This window comes from Tauraco erythrolophus, chromosome Z (assembly GCF_009769465.1).
Source record: "Tauraco erythrolophus isolate bTauEry1 chromosome Z, bTauEry1.pri, whole genome shotgun sequence".
NCBI classification, from domain to species: Eukaryota; Metazoa; Chordata; class Aves; order Musophagiformes; family Musophagidae; genus Tauraco; species Tauraco erythrolophus.
In genome coordinates this window covers 84,905,326-84,927,857 of record NC_141496.1, presented here as the reverse complement: position 1 = coordinate 84,927,857, position 22,532 = coordinate 84,905,326, and the positions used below count along the sequence as shown (strand labels likewise).

The 22,532-nt window shown below is 37.3% G+C and overlaps 1 protein-coding gene across 2 annotated transcripts in view; it reads right to left on the bottom strand.

The window, feature by feature from the left end:
* Positions 1–22,532, bottom strand: part of PCSK5 (proprotein convertase subtilisin/kexin type 5) — a 256,122-nt gene that overhangs the window by 20,620 nt on the left and 212,970 nt on the right. For both annotated transcript variants that reach the window (XM_086629996.1, XM_086629997.1), the window contains exons 23-27: positions 21,748–21,945; positions 21,338–21,406; positions 7,775–7,817; positions 6,787–6,929; positions 5,518–5,718 (exon numbers count right to left, since the gene is read on the bottom strand). In XM_086629996.1, coding sequence (XP_086486122.1) covers positions 5,518–5,718; positions 6,787–6,929; positions 7,775–7,817; positions 21,338–21,406; positions 21,748–21,945 — 654 coding nt within the window. The remainder of the gene's footprint in view (positions 1–5,517; positions 5,719–6,786; positions 6,930–7,774; positions 7,818–21,337; positions 21,407–21,747; positions 21,946–22,532) is intronic.

Below are 22,532 nucleotides of genomic sequence, written 5' to 3'. Positions count from 1 at the left end.
ATTACTTTACAAACAAATAGCTAGAGTATGAAATTGTCATGCCTAAGAACATACAGGGTAATGAATCATTTCTGATTGCCTCTAGCAACCTGAAGTTTCACATATGGGTGATGCTTAAAAAAGGTCTCCTAAATCTTCCTGTGGTGCTTTAATTCTGCACTCTAAATGTCATAACATTTTCACATTTGGAAGACTATGACCCGTTCTCCCTTTCTGCTGATTTCTCCACTGTCTTCTGACCACCCCATTCTTTTTTTCCCCACTACCACATTCTGAGACCTTTATATGTGTACCTGCATAGCTGCATTAAGGTCCTTTTAAATAATCCTTTTAAAGCCTAAATTATTGTTTTCTCTCAATCAGAAATTTTTAACTATTCTTGTTTTACTCTGTATTTAGGAAAAGGAAAATACTCAAGATGGATGCAGTTGGTCAATGGCTGCTTATGGGAGGTTGCTCTTATTCTTGGGGGTGGTATACAACAGTAAACAGAACCAGCTGCTATTTAGCTGTGTAATTTACTACAGCACATATTATCTGCAAGTAAAGAAGCACATATTCTGTTCTGAGTTTGCATCAGAAACAGACCTCATTCCATACCCATTTTTTCCTTTTTTACTTTTCAGAAGAATGTGGTAGACTAAACTGTGTGACTGAGGAATGAACAAGTTTTTAGGGTGCGGTATTTACAGTGAACAGGCAAAATGAAGACCTGACCATAACTTGCAAAGTGTCTAATCCAGTTGAAAGGGTGTGTGTATTCACTTGGTGAATCAAGCTTACACTAGTGTGTCTCCTGGCTTCCAAAGTCATTTCATCATCTGGTACATGAGATAAAATACAGATGTTTCACGCTAGAAACACAGAGCTCAAACTTTTCTTGCCCCCCCCCCCCCCCCCCCCCCCCCCCCCCCCCCCCCCACCCCCCCCCCCCCCCCCCCCCCCCCGGCCTCTTTCTTGGCTTGCCCTGTCTTTTTAAAAGCCTGGCTAACAGACATGGTCTGTTTCATTATTTCAGACCTGGATATGTCTTATTAATGATTCCTGATATGAGTTGAACTGTAGTATACTCCCAAAGTAAATATCATTTTAGAAAGTTGTTTTTTTAATAGAATGTTTTGGTTGTTGGAGTGTGTGCTCAATAAAATTCATGAGAGTTGTTTATCATTTATCCTTGCATAAGAAATAGAAGTGAAAGCTTAAACATGGGAAAAAAGTGTATACCACATTCACAATGGTTTTAATCCTCACCTAGATTGACTAGTCTCTCAAATTGCAAAGAAAATCAGATTCTGTGTTGGTTTCTCTGTGGTAGGCTCTGATGTGCTGCCCTTTAATTTACGTTAGCCTTGGAACCAAACAAAACAACACTCTTCGTTTCCCAAAACTCACTTTGTCCTACATGGTACGTCGACACAGTCGGTAAAACCACAATGGAACTCACTGAATCCATGTGGCTGGAAGGGCCGAAGAGAAGTGGCTTCATTATTTATAAATACAGCTCAAGGTCTAATACCTCAACTCTATTAGCAACATTTCTAGAGAAAAAGAGTAAATAGAAGACTAACATGGTAAAAGCTGAAGTAAACTACCAGATTTGTAAGTTTTGGCTATCTTCCTAGTTGTGTTGTCTTCCCGCATTGTCTGGAGCAGGGCATGTGCTGGAGATGAGCTTGGTGCGATCTCATCTCCATTCCCATGACAGAGGCGAGGCTGTTTGCTTCATACTTGGCCCCCACGCCCAGCTCAATCCCGTGAAGCGGGAGGACTAACAATTTTCTGGCTAGTATTCTTTAATTAGATTCTTTAATTCGATCTTTTAATTCAGGCCACTGAAGCTCAGAGGCAGCTCTGCCATGGTGCTGCACCAATGCAAATGTGTTGAGGACACTGAGCAGCCAGTGGAAAGAGCGTATATTGATAAACACGCAGAGAAAATGAGAGCCAAAAGCCAAATGTCAGCTGCAGTCTTGCCCACACTGGGCTGGTGAACAAATATGAAAGTATTTTAATATTCCTTGCAGATTATACAAGCTTCTTGGACCATGCCCATGCTGCATGACAGGCTGCCCTTGGAAACTGAGTTTGACGACAGATGAGATGGAAGATCCTTATATTTTGCTAAGAAGAAATAACCCTGGAAAAAATCAAAGTAGCTATGAGCAAGCTAAAGAACTAAAAAAGTAAACTGGGATAAAATATTTGGAGATCTGTCCAGAGGAAGCAGTGAAAAACTTGGAAAAATGCCATGACTTTGCGTTCATGTATGAAAGAAAAAAGTGTTTGCTCTGTCCCCATAATTTTCTTTAAAATAAATAATGGAAAATAGGAGGCCCTACAGAAATGCTTAAGGAGATCTGGAGAGGGATCACTGTGCCAGGCCTAGGGAGTTTTTCTGTGCAGGTATGCCAGCCAGAATCCTCACTGACAGTAAGTTTCAAGCAGCACAGATAGGTTTTCATTTTGTCCATTCTTGTACTGATCCTACAGCATTGTTGAACAAAACAATAAAAGACAGTGACTGCCTCTCCTAAATTTTATTGTTTTTCAGAAAGCTTTTGGCAATGAAATAAATAATTGTAACAGATAGTGACGCTCTGTTTCTTTTCTTTTCCCTCCTTTTTTTTTATTTCTTTTTTTAAATTTTTTTAAATTATCCTTGTATTTTGAAATATTATCAGGGTGTGAAATGTACTATAGTCTCTAACTAGGAACTACCCTATTGGTGTGATGTAATGCTGGAGTTCAATGTGGTTTGCTCCTGCCTGAATCTTTTATTTTTTGTTAAATATGTTCACTGTGGAACGAAAATTTCAAATATGGATGGCACAGCTGGAAATCTGGACTTAGCTGATATCTGCCTCTTGAATGCGTCATCAAAAGAAATGAGTGAAAGAGTGATATTCTAGCCAGAAAATCAACTATTTAGATTTTGTTGTTAATTAGCAAATGATAACGACTGTTATGAGAACCAGGTGATCCTACAGTATCTGAGCAAGAAACCTCACAAACTGTTGATAAATGTAGTTATTTAGGGTGTAACTTCTGTAAAGACATTGACAACTTCATTAACATTTTGACTCGAAGGTTACTACTGTATGAAAGCCTACCCTGGTGAGTAAAGGCTCCGGATAACACCAAGTTCAACATCACTTTCCCAGCAGTTACATGGCACAGCTGCTGCCACACTGCAGGAATCTCAGCAAGTCTATCCAAGAGAAGGTGAAGGGTTTCCAGCCAGGTTCCCTGGACTCCCGTCACCAGCTGCAGCAGGAATCCAGTGACTTTGGAGCAGTCATTAATGCTCAAGCCAGTACAGCTCTGCGAGGGAAGTATCTTACTGTTTGAAATGCTCGTAAGTAAGATGTATTTTAACTACTGAAAGGAAAAAAAACCTGTGTGCAAGTCAGAAAGAGGTTTCACTGCCCAGCAATGCCGATACATACAGAACTGCATCAGCTGCCTGCTCAAAAGAAAAAAGCTGATAATGGGTCACATCGTTTGACCACGTGAGAAATAGATAACCAATAGATAGACCAAGCTACAGATGTGCTCTTTTGATGGCACTGATGTAGATAGTTTCAAATTGAAAAAATACTTACTCATAGGGATGGAACACAAGGAAATGCATGGAGGAGACCAACTTTCTATTAATATTTCTCCTTCTTAGGTCTCTCTGACCTTTTTTTGAAGTGAAGGAACGTTATTCTTTTTGCTACAACGTTTCTCCGTAGATAAGCAATGAATAGAAATGGTCATTTTTTTTTAATATTTGTTAATAAATTTTCATTTTTAATGCAAGGTCATATAGATCTAAGGATAGTCACTGTCTGATGTGTTTCAGTCAAATAAAGACATAGGAGTTAGAAAAAAAATTGTCTTTGATAGAAAAATAAAACTGGACGGGACTTTAAGTTACCTAGTCTCTTGCTCCACTCAGTAAGCATCTATGTTAGATGCTTTTTCTGTGTTTGTAAAGACCCCTAGTGACAGAAATCCTGACACTTCCTCAAAGATTCTGCTAGTACTCCATCATTCCATTTGAAAGTCCTCTTTTTTCCTAGGCGAAATCTAAAACTCCTTTTTTGTGTTTTAAATCCTATTTACCGCACTTACGGAGGGCCAACCTATTCCATTCTTCTTTGAGATTGTATTCCTTTTAGCGTTCTCGTTTAGTCTCAAGCCCCTCATTAATCTCAAACGTTCACTGTAAACAATTTTTCCCCTAGATTTCTGGTAATCCTCACTGTTTCCTTTCTAATTGGCCCATTTCTGTCTTTAAACACTGTGCCCAAAATTGAACATACTATTCCAACTGATGCCTTGAAACTATAAAGAGAGTGAAAGGATTATATGACACTGACTTTTCTCTTTGTTCATGGTGATCAGCAAAGCTGCTGTTGAAACTCTAGATGACATTTTACCCTTTGTTGGAGGGTATGATGTACATATAATTAAAAAGTGCTGCTTGCAATCCTGACTATTAAGATTTCATGTGACCCACAGGTTTTACTTTAAAAGAATGAATATTCATAGCAAATGAGTTTCAATTTGTGTGCTGGGTGATAAATGCACCACTACCACTGCCTCATTTAGTAATACAACCCATTAAATAGTACTTTATATAACTGACACAATGGCAGTGACAAATATTCTACTACGCACTTTTCATTTAACACTTTATTAACAGGAAATTTGTGATAGCACCGGGATGCATTTGAAGATGCTTATGAAGGAAAATAATTTCAAAAATCGATATATACCATTCCCTTCATCAGCTTTAAATTTTAAATGCATTTTCCTTCCAAAACCCTTATTATTTTTTTCGAACATAGAATTGTTTTCCCCATGCTATAGATGAGAGAACCAAGAAAGAGCTGACTGCTTTGTGAAGGTTGTGGAAATGGCCAAGAAAGGACAAGAACTCCAGAATGTCCTGTGTTTGGTCCCTTAGACAGTGGTGCATGCCTGCTCTGCGAGGAGAAGGGAAAAGAAGAGAGCTTGCTTTTAAACACATGCTACACACACACACCACACACACACACGCACCACACACAGACACACAGACACACACATAGATTTGATTCTTTTTCATTTCCTCCTACTTACATTCACTGCTGTGCAGGGAATCAATAGCCACAAAACTGGCCAAAAAGATAGGCTACAAGGCTCCCAGTACTTTACATAAAAACTCCCAGTACTTTCATCTATTATTTATCTTTTATATTTTTAATCTTTTTTTTTTAGTCTTTTTACCTTTTATTTTTTAATCTTTTATCTATCCAGATAAGATAACTACCAGATAAGGAACACTGAAGTTGTATTAATATGTTATGCTATTTGCAGGTAGATTAATTTCACTCTGTGAAACAAATGTTTTTGGTCAGTATATTTTTAAAATGGCAACGAGTTTGACAAAAGTGCAGTTTCAGTTGAGCTGCAAAATGTAGATACACTCTAAAATTTTTAGTAGTCTTCAGAGAAACAGAAAAGATTAAAGGACCTGTTGCAGCTTACCGTTCCAGAACTTCCCACTGGGTGGATAATTTCTTGGATTCAGACACTGCCCACGAGCTAGCTGGAAACTGTTTTTGCACCCAGTGCAGTCCTCATAGCTGTACCCAACACATGTCGCACAGCTCCTGTGGCAAGGTTCACATTCTCTAGAGATGTCATCAGTGAAGAAGCCATCTCCACACTCATCCACACATGTGCCACCTGCAAGAGAAACAGACGCTCACATGATGGTGTCTGCTGACCTCTGTCAATCCTGGCGAGGGTGTACCTCACTTACAGTATCCCTCTGTGTCCAGCAAGAAACAGTTTAAGAAAAAAGCAGTATATAAGAACCCATTAAATTTTTTCGGCTCTATAAACTCTAATTTTATCATATGAAACCTAAATTCAGCTTAGTTGCTTAGGCAAACTTCACAACCTTCAAACCTATCTGCACTTAAATTTGTATCTAGATGGATTTTCATCCATATCCTAAATCTGACCATATGCAAATCTTATGAAAGCCCAAATCTGGATAAAAATCTTAAGTCCCAATTTTTATACTGATCCAATATAAAATCTAAGTCCAGAATTCCTCCAATTTCAATTGAAAAAATCATAGACCACCAGACCACCTCAGGTTGTGACCACAGTTTTCCATGGGTGTGATGCTTTTGTACTCCACTACTGGGTACCTTCAACAGGCAATGCACAAGAATACCATAACCTCAGGATTTCCTGTGGTTCATATTTGATACTATGTCTGAAACAGATCTGTCTGATTTATAGCTTCATAATAAAGCTAAGAGATTCCTAGTCTTGTGTGAATCTGGTGTGGAATTTAGTGGTTTTACCTGAGCTCATTTCAGACTGTTTGAGGCTCGTTACTTTATGTGGATCTAAAAGTTAAACTAGACTTGCAAATAGTAAGGAAACGTTTCCATGTGCTTCTGTGAGTTAGAACTCCCTCTTTTCACAAAGTCTGAATCAAATGCAGTATTTTTTGAATTTGCCCAAGAGAGTGGAAATGTATTAAAAACAAAGCTAGGGGGAAAATGTGGGACTTCGTAGTCAAGTATATGCAACCTTTGAACCAAACGGCACCATTGATGTACATAACCACCTTATGGTAATGCAAAGGACTCAATTCTTCAAAGGGCTAATACCTCTCAGCCTCCCCTGTCTGCCATGGAAGAGATTTATGAGTTTGAGAAATTAGACCCAGAGTCTTTATAGAAAGAAAAAGTCTAAAATCTTTTGTATATATGTTATACTTGGTACTTCGCTTACCTGAGAGGTAAAAGCCTTCCTTACAGGAGTCACACTTGTCCTTGTCACAGCTATCACAGTTGCTAGGACACTCTCTGCACTGCAGAGAACTTTCATCTCTGTAGGTATTTTCTGGGCAATGTCTATAGCAGCGCTGCTTATACCTGTAAGATAAAGTAGAACATCATTAGTAAGTTTCTTTTGAGGTCATTGAGTTTGTTTTGTGTATGTTTCTACGTGTGGTAACAGTAAAGCTTTACTCTCATCCTAGTGAACAGAGGTTATTCCTCTAATGAAGGATTCAAAGTGTATTTGTGGTTATGTTACGTATTCAACTGGCAAATACTAATGAATCCTCTTTTCTAACCTCCAGGTTCTAAGTATAACTAATTTGATTTTCTTTTTTATATATAGGCACAAAAACAAATGCATGTTTAATTAGGAATTGCTAACAGTGGATCACTTGTAAAAATATATAACCCAATGCCATTGTTTATAGCTAGATTGCATAGCCGTTTTATCAACATTTTCTTTTGTCATGGTGATTTTTACAGAGATCTCTTAATTGTCCCTCTAAAAAGCAGTGTAGTTCTTCTTTTTCCTTTAAGTCAAACAGTCAATTAACCTGTATTTTTTTTACCTTTGCTTAACCTCCTTACATTTTTAGGTGTGCCTGCTGAACCGCAAATACCAGGACTGGACACAGTATACTCAGAGCATACTAATTCCAAATCCAGAGGCAGTGTTTAACTTTTAGACCCTTTCTGTTCCATATTCATCTCTTCATATATGCAAAGTTCAAGTAAGTCCATAAGGTTTAAAAGGCCTCAGTAGTGAGTGATAAGCTAGTTTTTCAGCATTTCCCAAGCCTTTTCCAGAGTTACTGTTCTCAGATAAACAATACTTAAAAGGAATGGGTTAACATACACAGCACAGATCTATGTAGTGAAAAACACATTTTTGCTTTAAAACCATGTATAGGCATGAAAAGCTATACAGCTATACTTACATATAATAGTCCTGAACACATGTTATACAGACTCTTGGGTCATCTGAAATTAAAAATGTGAAATTATGTAGATAATATTGAGAGTTAAAACCAGGATTCTAAAAAGAATTGTTGTTATACCATTTTTGTGTTAGTATTCCTTACATTAAAATTACTACAGCTGTAACTAGAACATTTTTATCTCCGAATCTCTGTTTACAGGGTTTTTTTTGAGATAAACTCCCCCACAATCAGGTCCTTGCCTATATTTTTGCAGTGACTTCTGACTTTTGAGTCCTCAACATAAGGCAGCTAGAAGGTGCTGAGTCCTCATGAAATGCTGTTCTGAAATGCAGAACCTTCCTAGGAGCTCAGGTTGGGCAAAATGAACTTTTAAAAGGAGGCTCTAAGTTATCCAAATCTGTAGTTTCATCCTATTTCTTTATTTATTGCAGAGATAAGTTAAAAGCATTTGGCAACTCTAAAAACAAAGTTTTCAAAAATATTTAAGTAATCAGTTTATCTCAAAAATCCAGAACTAGACAAACACCTTTCTATACTATGGGGCGCAGAGCAAGGCTGTTGAGTAAACTTTGTCATCAGAATACTAGTTTTTGCATTCAAAAATTATGTTGAATGAAAAGAATTGTTATACAACTTCTTAAAACTGCTACAATTATGGATATGGCTTTATGCTCACACAAAGTGAAGAATATTTTCTACAACCTTCCATTATCTTCTATTAGCTTTCTATTTTTTTTTTTACGTTACTCAAATGTCCCAAAGGGAGCAGAATGGAAGGAAATAGAACAACCTGGGTGAATGTATTTATAAACTGTTCTGCTATGAAATACCTATAAATTATTTTTGATATTAATAGTACTCATAAGGCAAAATTTTCACTGAGTCTGTTTGAACTGTGTCCATAATAAATCATACTTTACACATGCAAACTTATTAGGCAACATGCACTTGGTTTTGCAAGTAGTTCTAGCAATTTATTTATGAGGTGTAAAGTTTTACCCAGAAACATTGCAGATCTGTGAAAATATTCTCTTTACTTTTTAGAGCACAAACAGAAATAGCAATCACCGGATCTAGTATTCTTTGCATTATATTTTAAATTAAGACAGGAAATATCCTTAAAATATGAAAATATTTCTTATTAAGTCTTGTTCTACTTCCAGATAAAGACATTTGGTTTGTCCAAATGTCCATTCTTTCTGAGTGATTTCTGAAACACTAATATTGTTTCTGAATAAGGACACTTCCTGAGATTTTTTTTTCCCCAATTCGTGTGTTTGATTTTTTTTTCATTATAGTGTTTATAGAGCATTGTTAGAAGCCAAGTTGATATGATGATAAATACGTGTATTTGTACCTTTTGAAAGTTATTATGGTATTGACACATACAGTTCTTATGCTTGGTTGATAGAAAGAACAGAGTGTGCATCATAGAGACATTGTTAGAATTGCTGGAGTTGCTTGAGGGTTTAGTAACCAACTGTCCATGTCCTTTCTGGCTCTTATGAAGAAAGGACTCTTTCCCCTCTTGCCTGTGGGAGGTTCTGATGACATTTTTCTTTCTAAACTGCCCTCTCAGTTTTGCCTGTACGGATGGCTATTTATATAGCTCAATTTGAGACAGATCTCAGAAGTAAATGCAAACAAAGACACAATGTCTGGTTGTCCTCTGGAAAGAGATTAGAAAAACAAAGTATTAACAAAGCGACCATTAAGTAAAGACCATTTTGTGTTGGTTTAGGATCTAAGAGAAAGTATCTAGGAATGAATGGATAAAACCAATTTGCTTAGATTGTGGATTAGGGTACGCACTGTGGAGAGGGCAAAAAAAGGTGTCGCAAATAGCACTTGCATCTTGCTGCTTACACAAAGTTTAGACAGAAGTGGTAATAGTAAATACCTTATTAGATGGCCACAAATTTCACAGGAATAGTTAGTTTGCTCTATTTCACTTGGGAATCTACCGAGTCTTTCTTCAAACCTAAGATTTTGTAGGTGGAGGGAGAATTTCTTGACAATTTTGCGAAATTAAAACATGCACTCCTTGGGCTAGTGTGGCCTAAGATCATTTGCCAATTTGTCTACTACATTATGTTATTTATCAACCCTTACTGAACCACTGCTCTTCCTTTAAAAGACATACCCACTAAATAGAAGCTCTATCACCTTCTGTACTTAGCTATAGTTTCTGAATTTAAACTGTTGAGAAATAATGAGCATTATTCATGCAAAGAGGCCAACAGTTTGATAGCAAGCAGAGAGAAAACTAAATATGCAGCTATTCCTGCAATAGCAAATTTGATATTTAACATATGCTATGTTTCCAAAACCTTGGAAATGAATTAAGTCTAGGGAAGTTTAGGGATATATATGTGCAGTTCTTCAACAGTGGCTCCTTTAAAATCTGCCACAATCAGTTCTTGGACTAGCAGTAACAAACATATTCATTGAGACCTTCACTTGCCCATAAAATAATGAGATCTCTGTGGTGCAAAGTGGGTTGGTTGGTATGTCATGCTCCAAAAGACTTCCTGTCATAAGAAATGCTAATATTTCATCTGTATTTTACAGTTTCCATTTGCATTGATTTCCACTATGTTGAGCCTATGCCACTCTTTTGAAGACAGAAGCAAAAGTGATCTTGATAGCACTGGAAACAAAATTCAACTGATTTTAAAGTATAAGGCCTCAGATACAAACAAGTCCTCAGTGACTTTCTGGTTTGATTACAGTTTTCTTAGATAAGTAAAGATCGTCTAGAGTTCATAGAAAAAGTAATTTGGTTTCTTTCCTTGTCTGTAATAAACCAGTACTGTTCCCTCCTCCTCCACCCCCCCCCCCCCACTCCCGCTCTTCTCAAGCACAATACACTTGGAGTGCAGCTATGTAAGGAAAAGGAAAGGTACGTGCAAAGATTAAATATTGGTCAAAGGCCAAACATTCATGCATTCTGTTGGAACTCTCTCATTTGAAATGAATTAGTGTTTTTTTTCTACTCCGGGAGGGAAGTATGGCATTCGCGTTACAAGCATAGCATTGTTGTGCTAGAAGGGTATTTTTGTTCAAATACGTAGAGGAACTGTAAGTGATTTTTTTTGTATTATTACTCTAAAGGCTTAATGAAATATTTAGTACATAAGTTCATCCATATTAAAAATGAGGTCCAGAGTGTTTTGGAAATCTTTGTCACTGTTTCACTATGTTTGAGTGTTCATGGTATTTAGACAGATCCTAATTCTGGAAACTTTACATGGCTAGCCCACTGTACTTTTGAGTAGTACTTATTCAAAGCACCCCGTCTAATTAGACCCAGATCTTGCAATGACTTGGATGCATGTTTAATTTTATCTACTGCACACAATAAAGCTGAGAGTTGAAGTTAAGTGCAAGGATACATTTTGCAGGATCTGCATTTAGACTGTAACTTTTATTTTAGCTTCCTGTTTTGTTTATGAACTTTTTTTAAAATTGAATTTCTTGAACTATTTATTGGCTCATGTGTACTGAACACACTCAACATTTTTTTTTTCATTCAGAAGAAGTTCAGGATATTCACTGCCTGGGAATTAATGCCTGGTTTACCTTTCTTTTCCATTTTAATAATATACAATGACTGAAAATGATTTTATATTACATTGCAGTTTTCCTTTAAGGGCCAGCCTGCAGTAATTGTTTAATTTCAACAGTTACTGCTAGATTTTATTTGCCTTTTACATTCCCCTGAACAATAATTTATAATAATCTAAAAAAAAAAGTACTATAAATTGTAATATATCACCAACAAGAGTAATTATATATTTTAACTACCTTAGACCATTTTTTCCTATAGTTTTTATGGCATCTCAATTAAAATAACTGAAATGTACAATTCAAACATAATAGGATTTCTGACTAGACAGGGGCCCAACTGAAAACTTAGCTTTCAGTAAGCGTTGGAAATGAAGATTTCTGTTGTGGAATCAAAAACTCTGATTCATATCTTCTAGTTTGTGTGACAAGGTATTTTTTTGTCTGGGTTTTTTTGTGTGTGTGTTTTGTCAGTAGATCAGCTTTGTCTTCTTTCTTCTCATTTCTGACATTACAATTTATTTTGACAAGTTGTATTACCAGGAAGTGGGAGAAAGAAGAGATTGTGGATTTTAACCAAGGAAAAAGCTGGATGATGTTGTCAGTTAAATTTATATGGGGAAAAAAATGGCATCAGTATTTGCTTTGGCCAAAAACTATAACTTTGATTCAGCCAAGATATTTAATGAATTAAAAAACATGTATTTTTAAGGCAAAAAAGAAAAAAATACTTTAAATAGACTTGATCTCTTCCAAAAATATACTTTTACTAAAATTACTTATGTTTAGTTTGTTTGTTTGTTTGGTTTTTTTTTTAATTTGTATTTGTTTTAAAGTAAAGCTACCTTTAATTAGGATGAAAATGAGAAAAATAAAACAAAAATGTTCTGAGTGTTATTCTTGCTATAAAGCTGGTTAACCGAAAAATGTCGTACAGTTCTAATATCAATTACCTTACTATAAAAGAGGAATAATGTCACTTTCTGTTATTATATTTCATTGACAAAATAAAGGGAATGAGGCATATTTTCCTGTTCAAATAAGGATTTTAATGTGTTGTAGTTAGAAGCAGGAAATGAAATCAAAGACTGGCATTACAGTACACATTGCCTGAAATAGTTCCATGGTTTGTATGACTGAGGTGAAATGTTGATAAATACATAAATACTTGTATGTTGATAAATGCATCAAATTTTGGGAGAGGTTTCACTGGGGGAAAGTGATGAGAGCAGGAAACTTTAAGTAATAGAAATTAAAAAAAAATGGCTTAAAAAACAAATATTGGGTCGAAATGCTTCAGCCTCTCATGAGGCATAGATGACTGGTGCTGTAGTAAGATTTACACAGGACATGAAGGTCCAAGATGAGATATCAACCAGAGAAGTTACTGCTTACAAGGCTACAAAGAAGAACTAGTGGTTCATTCTTACTCCCAGTAAAATAAAAAGTAAAAGTACTTCAACAGAAATAAAATCAGGGCATCAGCAGTACTATTTAACAATTAAGAAAGAGCATTCAGTTCATTTGTGGATTTTATTCTATCACTCGGATGTTATTTTTGTTCTTACTCTACTGGCCATTGATTCCATCTACCAAAATCTCAACATGTTGATTTCAAGAAGCATGAAAGCTGCATTTTACTAAACCTGAAATTTGTGTGTTGACCTGCATTTTCAGAACACGTTTGTTATGCTGAGCTGGTCCCTTATGGTTGAATAGTTTCTTACTACACAGGTAGCTCCTCAGAATGAATGGCATTACTCAACGAGTGCTTTCCTATGAGGAAGAATGTGGACTGAGGGCAAGAGGTCCTAAGTTTACACCACAGACATCAATGCAGGTTTTACCACTAATTTGGACAGCTGGATTCCATTCGTTCCCCATTAACAAAACATATTTATGCATTCAGGACTCATATAGGGAAACATCTTCTCTATATGGGGACAATCCAAGATTTGTGCTGCTACAGTCAATAAGTGATTCCGTAACACAATTGCTTATTTGAAAGATCAAGACCCTGAGCTATAGACTGGTATAAACCCAAAGAAATGGAATAAGTACATACTGAGTTAGAGTTGCTTGAATGGAATAGAATAGAATAGAATAGAATAGAATAGAATAGAATAGAATAGAATAGAATAGAATAGAATATTTCAGTTGGAAAGGATCTACAACGATCATCCAGTCCAACTGCCTCATCAATTCAGGGCTGATCAAAAGTTAAAGTGTGTTATTAAGGGCATTGTCTCAATGCCTTTGGAACAGACAGGCATGGGGCATCGATCATCTCTCTAGGAAGCCTGTTTCAGTGTTTGATGGTCCTCTTGGTAAAGAAATGCTTCTTAATGTCCAGTCTGAACCTCCCCTGACACAGCTTTGAGCCATTCTCACACAGCTTGTCACAGGATACCCTGGAGAAGAGTTCAGCTCCTCTCTCTCCACTTCCCCTCCTCAGCCTCCTCTTCTCCAAGGTAGACGAAACCAGAGTCCTCAGCCTCATAGGGCATGCCTTTTGGCTCTTCTACCAACTTTGTTACTGTTCTCTGGATGCAATCAAGTACCTTCACATCCTTCTTAAATTGTGCGGCCCAGAGCTGTACACAATACTCAAGATGATGCCGCACAACACTGAATACAGTGAGATAACCACCTCTTCTGACCAGTTCCTTGTACTGTGTTTGATGCACCCCAGGATGGGACTTGCCCTCTTAGCTGCCAGGGCACACTGCGGACTCATATTGAGCTTAATGTCAACCAGCATCCCCAGATTCCTTTCTGCAGGGCTGCTTTCAAGCCGCTCCTCTCCCAATTTAAACTTGTGCCCAGTGTTACTCCATCCCAGATGCAGAATCCAGCATTTGTTGGTGATTATAAAACACAAAGTTCTGGAAGAGGCATCAGTCTTGGAGCCAGATGTTGATGTCCTGGCCTCAGCTGTTTCTTCCATTGTCTCTCCCCACTACTGGAAGGATTGAGGAAAACATTACCTGTGCTCCTGAATCCTTCAGCATTCTTCCTAGAGTCCTGAAATGTCTTTTGATTGACCTTAGTCGTCTTGTTGTAATATCACTGGTACCCACGTGAAAGAGCAGGAGCAGATAATAATTTGAAGGCTGTACTAACCTCATCAGTATTCTGGTGACATCCCTGATCTGGGCCCCAGGGAGGCAGCACACTTCCCTGAAAAGAGGGTCCAGTCTGCAGATGGTTTAGATTATCTTTGTTTTAATATATTTGTTCTTCAGTAATTCCAGCAGAATGATTCAGCAGCTGACATTTCTTTACTGTTTTGATTCATGAAGCTCCTGAACTGCCAATTGTTGAAGAAGTAGCAATACATATTTCGTTTATCTTTGTAATTTTAGGAGTACATTCATTGTTTGGTCAGTGGCTACTGAGCTAAATGAACTTTTGGTCTGATCCAGTATTTCTCTTCTGTGCTCTTATTTCAACAGAGAACCCTAAACTAACATCTGGAGTATTCTATGTTTGCAGAATTCACGGTTCAACCTCGCATCTTAAGTTTTTCCAATGACTTCCCCAAGCCTGGATTTTACCCAGGAAGTAATTTTCTTTCTCAGAGAAGTAAAAACTTCAAAGACAGAATATTTTCTTTAATACATACATCTTATATCTTCAGCGTGCAAGGAAATTCTCTTTACCTATACTCTAGGAAAGACAACATCCTCTAATGTAATATTCTGCCTACACTGAAATGTCAGTACTGAAAATCAGAGAACAGTTCCGAATCTTGCTGGGCATTATTTTTGCACAGATTGCATATTCTTATTCCAGAAGCCTGTGGAAACGAGTGCTATTATCTGCAAATCCAAAACCCATTCTGAAAGATTAACCTCTTGAGGAAGATTTACTCTGAGATAAAAGAGGGATCCTTATCATAATTTTCTCTGGTATTTTGAAAGCCAAAGTCTATTCATCATCAGAGAAGGTTTGAAGAAATGAAGTTTTCCTTTATGTTTCTTAGGTTGCTATGGGAACCAGATCACTTTTCACTCATTAATCATGAGCACAAATACCAGAATAGCAATCCGTACCTGTGAGCTTGAGTCTGTTCACGGTGCTGCCCTTTTAGCTATCTCATGGGTTCCTTAAATCTTCTCCAAATACATTTTCTCTCACTCCCACTGCCTTGTAGACTGTATTTCCCTCATCTCACTCTGTATAATGGATTTCATGGAGCATTTTCATGTTATTTAGTCTCACTTTCTTCCTTTATAGCTGTATGTTTGTACATAGACTTTGTAACTAGGATCAAACTAAATAGGTTCTGGAGGACATCTTAGAGTTGCTCAGGCTTTATCCTGCTAAAACAAAGAGTCACACTTGTGCCTAAATGCCTATTTCGTAAGCTTTTTTCTCAGGGACACTGCTTTTTGGGGTTTCTCAGTGTTTGTTTCTTTTGTAAGATGTCTTTGAAAGAGTGAAGTGCAATGTCTACTCTGCACATTCTTCACACTGCACCCTCACTGAGGAACACTTTATTCTCAGTATTAGCCTTTGAAAATAGTCCTGGTGCAAAGACTGGAAAAGCTACATGTGCTGCTCTCTGCAGAACCTGTATGGGTCAAAAGGTGATATACATGGTGTTTTGCCTCATGGACATGAAGTAATCTCTGGGAAGCTGTGAGAAGTATTCATGTCATAACATGTCATACTTTTGCTAGTTGGATGAGGTGAGTGGAAGTGAATCAGCAAGTAGGTGAATAATAGTTGGATCTGGAATGTGTGGCTCCATTGGAGGACACTGGCAGGAATGCAAATGAATCGGGATGATGCCTGACTTTCACAATCCCTTCTGAGAGGAAGACCTATTCCTTGTGTTAATTCCTATGAATTTATCAATGATCCACTCAAGTTCCATGTGTTGCAAATATTTCCTCAATGAAATAGGTGCTCATATTTCACATTATTGGTTAATGGTGTGGCAGGTTCTGCTTGTGAAGTGTACATATATAAGTCAACAGGTATCACATATCAGAGAATTTTGTCACTTAGCACCTTCCTAAGTACTCATATTTTGTGTTTGTTCATTACGCAGGTCTAAAATACAAATTTTACTCTTAGAAAGAGAGCTAGAGATGAAAGTGTTTGAGAAAACACTTTGGTGCATGTGTTGTACTTCAGGCATATCAAATAAGAGCCAGGATTGTTATGTTCTTGCATTGTATTGACTCTGAAATTCTATTAGAATAATTACCTTAAGTGGCTCAAATTCTGCAGTTTTACCATAGTGTTTTTCTCCTGTCCTGAGTGTCAACTTATAGCTGACTGCTTTCTAAAAAGGTAAATTTGGCTCTGAAGAAAGTTTCTGAATATCATTAGAGTTTTAAGAGACTGGAGAAAATATAGGTAGTATTCTGAAGTGATATAAATCTGTGAGTAAGTGAAGTTGAACTGAGGGGTGGAAGATAGCTGCTGCAGCGTCACAACGAATATCCTCCTTCTTAATGACATTGCTTCAGCAGAACTTTCTCTTTCAAAAACTACATTTGAGGAAACTGGATTTAGTTTTGTAAACTTCATGGTGTTTCCTGGTGCCCACCAGAAGATAAGTCATTAAAATTTAGTCATGGCTTGATGGCCAGAGGTGATGAAGACCTGCAGTTCCTATGCGTCTACCTGCATCAGAGTGAGAAATAGCTGATTGCTGCTCTAGAAAGTAGGCTCAGAGTGTCCAAAATTGGGTTATCAGAACCTGAGGTACCAAAGTCATAAAGATAACCTTGGAAATGTGGACTTGAAATTTTTTCAGCACATTCTCTGAGACACTTTGTCCAATTTTGTGTTTGTGTTTGCTTGCACAGCAGTAGGAGTATGTTTGAATGCAGCTTGTAAGAATTCAGGATTAAACGTGTATATTGAAGTGACTCTTAAGACTTGACTTGTCTTTGGCTCTCACTGCAGATTTCAGTGTCCATGCAAGAGTCTGCCTTTCATGTCCCATGGGATGCTGTATGCTTGAGCCTGCCAGTTGGGCTAGTATGGCAGCAAGCAGTCAGATGCATTCGAGAGCATGTGGGCAGAAGAAGGTAGGCTCTGCATAGCTGTTGTCTTGACACTGTGTACACAAAGCAATAGATCCTTTTGGGATTAGTGCTGCCTATGGCAGTTTTCCTACTACATATAGCAGGACTTGACAGTGTCTGCAGGCAGAATGGTGCCTGTGAACATGAAAGATTCTTTATCTCCTTAAAATACGAGCAGCCTCCTAATTAATGAAGTGAATCAGAAAGAAAAGTATTGCCTGAATTTAAAATAAAGCATCATCTGTATTTAAACTACAAGACTTATCTATCCTTGATTAAGTCTCTCTAACAGGCCTTATCTTTGTTCTTAGACCTTCAACGTAGATACAGTAATGATACATTGCCACACTAGAACCCTAAACCAAAACTGGGTCCAAACTTGGAGGAGAACAGACAGATTTTACTTCATTCCCTGATGATCCCAGAAAATATTACAAACACTGTTGATCTTCCACCTCAGTGTGCTACTAACCTGCAGTGTTACTTACTGGGTGGGTTTTACAGTCTTCTCTGAAATGTCCGAAATGAGATATAAAGTATCAAACTGATATAAAAGTATGGTATCTGTGTCTTAATCTGTCTGTAGGGTCACAACTGATCAAGAAGAGAGAATTCCCACAGTCTGCCTCTGTTCTCTACTCTGCTGGCACCTGGCATCGTGTCAAAAGAGTAAATCTTATTCATTCTCTTCCCTGCACAAAGCAGGACAACATTGCCCGAGACTGCGCTTTAGTTCATTCTTTGGTGCCCTGTGAAAAAACTTTTGGCCAAAAATTACTTGTCCTTCATGTTACTAGGAGAATAGTCAGTTCAGTTATCTTAATTAGCATACATATCCCCCCTTAAAACTAGATCTATGTCTACATAAAAGAAAAAAAAATCAATCAACCTTTGTAATTTGTAGACAGTAAGAGAATCACTCGCATTTCATTGCTCCCAGTTTACAATGAAATGTCACTGTGGTCAGTGAAAGTTTTTGTCAAATGATCTTCAGAAACAGCAGGTGCCTGGTAATTTTTTGTGAGAGAAGGATCTTCAGTCTTTTACAGATCCACAAGTACACACAAAACATATTTGCATTTGTATATGAATAACTACTTTTTAGTACGTGAACTATATGCTTTTGATTCCAATTGCTGTGATTACTACTTTTCGTATCCTCCCCTTTTTTTTTTTTTTTTTTAATAGAGCATTGCCCAGAGCTTTCCACTGCACTTCTAGTAGAAATGTTCATAGCATTGGAATGTTTTTCCTACTCCTGCTCTACAGTTCTTACTCAAATTAAATTCCTCAGTGATTCTGAAAGGAAGATAAGAAGAGACTGCATCATCATGCAGATTTGCTTAATTAAAAAAAAAAATGCAGAAAGACCATAAAGATGTGAAACTAAAGGTATTGTATTCCATATATTCTCACCTTGAAATTTTACTATTTTAAACTATTTTTATGGTGGTATAATTTCTTTACAGCTTTCAAAATAATCAGTTTCTCTTTTCTAAGAGATGATCTGTTGAGTTGTGTGGGTTTTCTTTACAGAAGTCTCTAAATAGATCAATTTTCTGATAAGACATGAGAAACATATTACTGTGCTCATCTTATCTATGAATGAAGTTATTGATATGCCAGAAAACTCATTGAATATTAAGAGAAGAAACTGAAGCAAACAGCATCTCTACCTGATTAATTTTAAGTTTGAAGTTTAAAGGTCATGCTTTACTTCAGGATCACATGGTAATTTGTAAAAGCTGCTTGGGATCTTGCTTTTAGCCCGCTGCTGCGCTTCTGTTCCAAATGGAGCTAACATTAAATCAACTTCTTTGACTCTCAATAATATATGCATCGTAACTGTCAGAGAGTTTCCTTAATAGTATGTCCCTTACAAACTCTGGCATCTTAATACTTCCGACTTTACTCAGCAGCAAAAGTTAATTCAGTCTTTATTTTTTTTTTACCTGCTGTCTTTGAAGCTTTTGAAAAGCTTGTTTTAAATCAGGACTTTTAGTGCAAGAACCTGAGAGTAAATATGCAGTGAATATTATGGATGATTAATATTTAGGAGATGAGTGATCTTCTGAGGACAAAGGTAAATGAGTACAGCCCCTTTTCAGTATGCCAGCTGCCCATGAACAGTCTTGCAGTCTCCTTATGCAGGCTTATTAGGCTCGTATACAAAGAAAATCAGCCTCCGAGTTACTTGCAACGCCTATGTTTAAGAGAAGTTGCTATTCATAGTGCATTTTACCCTAATTCAAAGCAAGGATTGGCACTAAACTATTGCAGAAGAGACATAAAGAATTTAAAGTCACAGGTGTTGTGAAGAGCCCCGCAAACATTACCATAAGAAAGTAACATCTGGTAGCAGCAATAAAGATTGGTATTGAAACAGATTCTCCCCCTTAACTTCTTTTCTTCTTTTTTTCTCCCTACAACCAAGCACACAGCTGACATGAATCTGGATACCATGCCATGCAAAAAAAGACCACAGTGTAGTTGAAGTCAAGCTAAAACGCAGTCCCTTCAGCTCTTTGTTCAGCAATATAGAAAGCTACAGGCACAATCACACTTCACTTGACTGCATTCATGCAGAGTGGCTGGTCACTAGAGTCATAGGGAGTTTTATGGTATGGCATACTAGATTGGGTGACTGGTAGAAAGAAGAAAATAGTATGTTATGAAAATCGCTGCTTAAGTTTGGTATACATGAGTGTTCATGCTAAGTCTTATTTCCCAGAGAAAAACGTTGTTGTCACAAAAGCAGAAGGAACTTTGAAACTGTTGTGAATAGTGATGGGAATTAATTTTTTGGGGTTTGTTTGTTTGAGGGGCCAGTATGAACTCCTCTGTCTGTGGAAATCTGTCTGAATTCAGGAAGGGGATGGATAGTCCTGGTAGTCTCTAATTTTAACACTTTGAAAAAAGGACTTGCTCCAGATTCACATCAGAAGAAGTAAAGCTCAGGCCTACTTTTTTCTTCTGTATAATCCTTCAAGGAGATTTTAGCAAAGTCTCACTTTCTGAGGTGTAGATGATCTTATAAAGCATCTTGGCATACCAGTACTCATCTGCGCACTACTTTACCTAAATGCTGTGCTTTCTTGAGAAGAAATTTGTCTAAAAGGTTGTGAGTGAAACTGCCTTTCTGATGGGTCACCCTATTGCCTCTCAGTGTTATGTTACTGATCTGTTGTACTCCTAGCCATATAGCCACAGGAAATAAAATTTTCTTGGTGTAAACGTAGTAGAAACAATGAATTGTGATGTCTTTTAAACATTTTTAGTCCTTTGTGAAGGCGAACTATTGATATCAACAGCACCTTCAGAGTTAACAAGCTGTGCTAGATGCATCCACTTACATTTGTGCAATACAGATTTGATTGAGTTCAGTAAGTTAGATGGTGTTTATCTGAAGACAACAAACTCTCTGCTAACATCACATTATGTTGAGAAGGAGCTATTTTTTTAATCCAACATGAAAAATAAATCTATATTTTAGTATTTCTTTTAGGGCAGTAGCATTGCTATTGCAGTGACTTGCTTTTGAATGAAATTTAAAGTCTGTGCTTATGTCTATTTTGTTAAAAAAAAAGCACTGGCTCTGTTTTCAGGCCTGGAAATTTCAAATGCCTATGATGAAGTTCTATGTCTGATAATGGATAAAGTCAGCAAATCTCAGCCTGAGTGTGGCACTGAAGAGGAAAAAAAAGTTCTGCAAAGATTAAAAGCTAAATAAGCAGAAAAATTATTCTTACTTATGCTGCAGATAGAACTTACAAATGGTGTTCAAAAATAAACACACTGCGAAAAATATAGTTTACTTTGTGAGAGAATGCAGCAGTGACTAATATCTCAGCAGCATGCATATAGGCTCATGACAAGAGAAGGAGAAGGAATAATTTTTCCCTACCTTATAAGAATAAGGATAAAGATTCATTAGGGAAATATTTACCCAGTTTGCAGTTCTGGCATCCATCTGAACAAGGTATGCAATCTTCAGAGTCAGGATCTTCCACTTCACCTGTGTTTTAAAAAACCACTGATTTTGGGTTAATTCTAGATAATGGAAGGCCAACATTTGGAAGTGCATAGCAAGGTTTGGAAATAAACTTTATCCAAATCTAAAAGGAGAAAGATTCACACCGATTTCTTTTCTCATTTGTTCTTGTGTAACTTCACTCAATTAGAGGAAAATACTCCTGTTTTACATTAACACCATAGTAAAAGGGAATAAGAGCTGGAGTTTAAGGACCTCAGGATCAGATGTGATTGTATATTTCAAAACAGGAACCAAGACCTTTAACTACATTTCTGTAATGGATTAAATAGGGTATTTGTTAACTCCTACTGAAGGATGCTTACCGTCTCTACAACTATGCTTCTCACAAGCGTTTTGAGAAAGGTAGTAGCCTCTGAAACATCTTTTGCAGTGGCTGGAGTTCAGGCACACCTCACAGTGGCCAGAGCAAGCCACACAAGTGTGTTCTGAGTGGTAGTGACCAGGAGGACAGCTCTCTCTGCACTCCCCATGGTACAGGAAACGATCGATTCCTCTTCTATCTGTGTGGCAAACAAATAGGAAAAAAGATGTCAGTGACAGAGGACATTTGGGCATAAGAAGCAGCTTTTTGATGTCCTGATGCTTCAGCTGATGAGAATTAATAGTGTTTATGGACTGCTAGATTTGTACAGTTTTACGCCAGATGAGTCAAAACGTGTAGAAGTTTCAGGACCTCAAACCTTCTTCTACATTCCTGGAGATTTACAACATAGAAAGGTGTCATGCTAGTGAATAATTACTGTTTACAACCCTCAATTTAATAAAATAAGGATCAAGAGATTTCCATTACTGAGTTCCCTCGCAGTGAACGTACGAGCATTTGTACTGTATTGAAAATGTTAGATGTAGAATCGCCAGCAGGAAAGCCAAGCTGCCCGCTTCACCTTTGGAAAGGACCAGTCTGTGTTCATAGTAGATTAAACTATAATCCTCATCCAGCTCACAGCTGGACTCTGGAATAATTTGGATTCTGAATAGCAAGTGTGCACCTACTTGCTACGAGATCAATTGCATTCCCTAGTGCATGGGGAACTGGGAGGTCTCTGACTTCAAATGCTTCTGAATAAAACCTATGAAAACACCTATG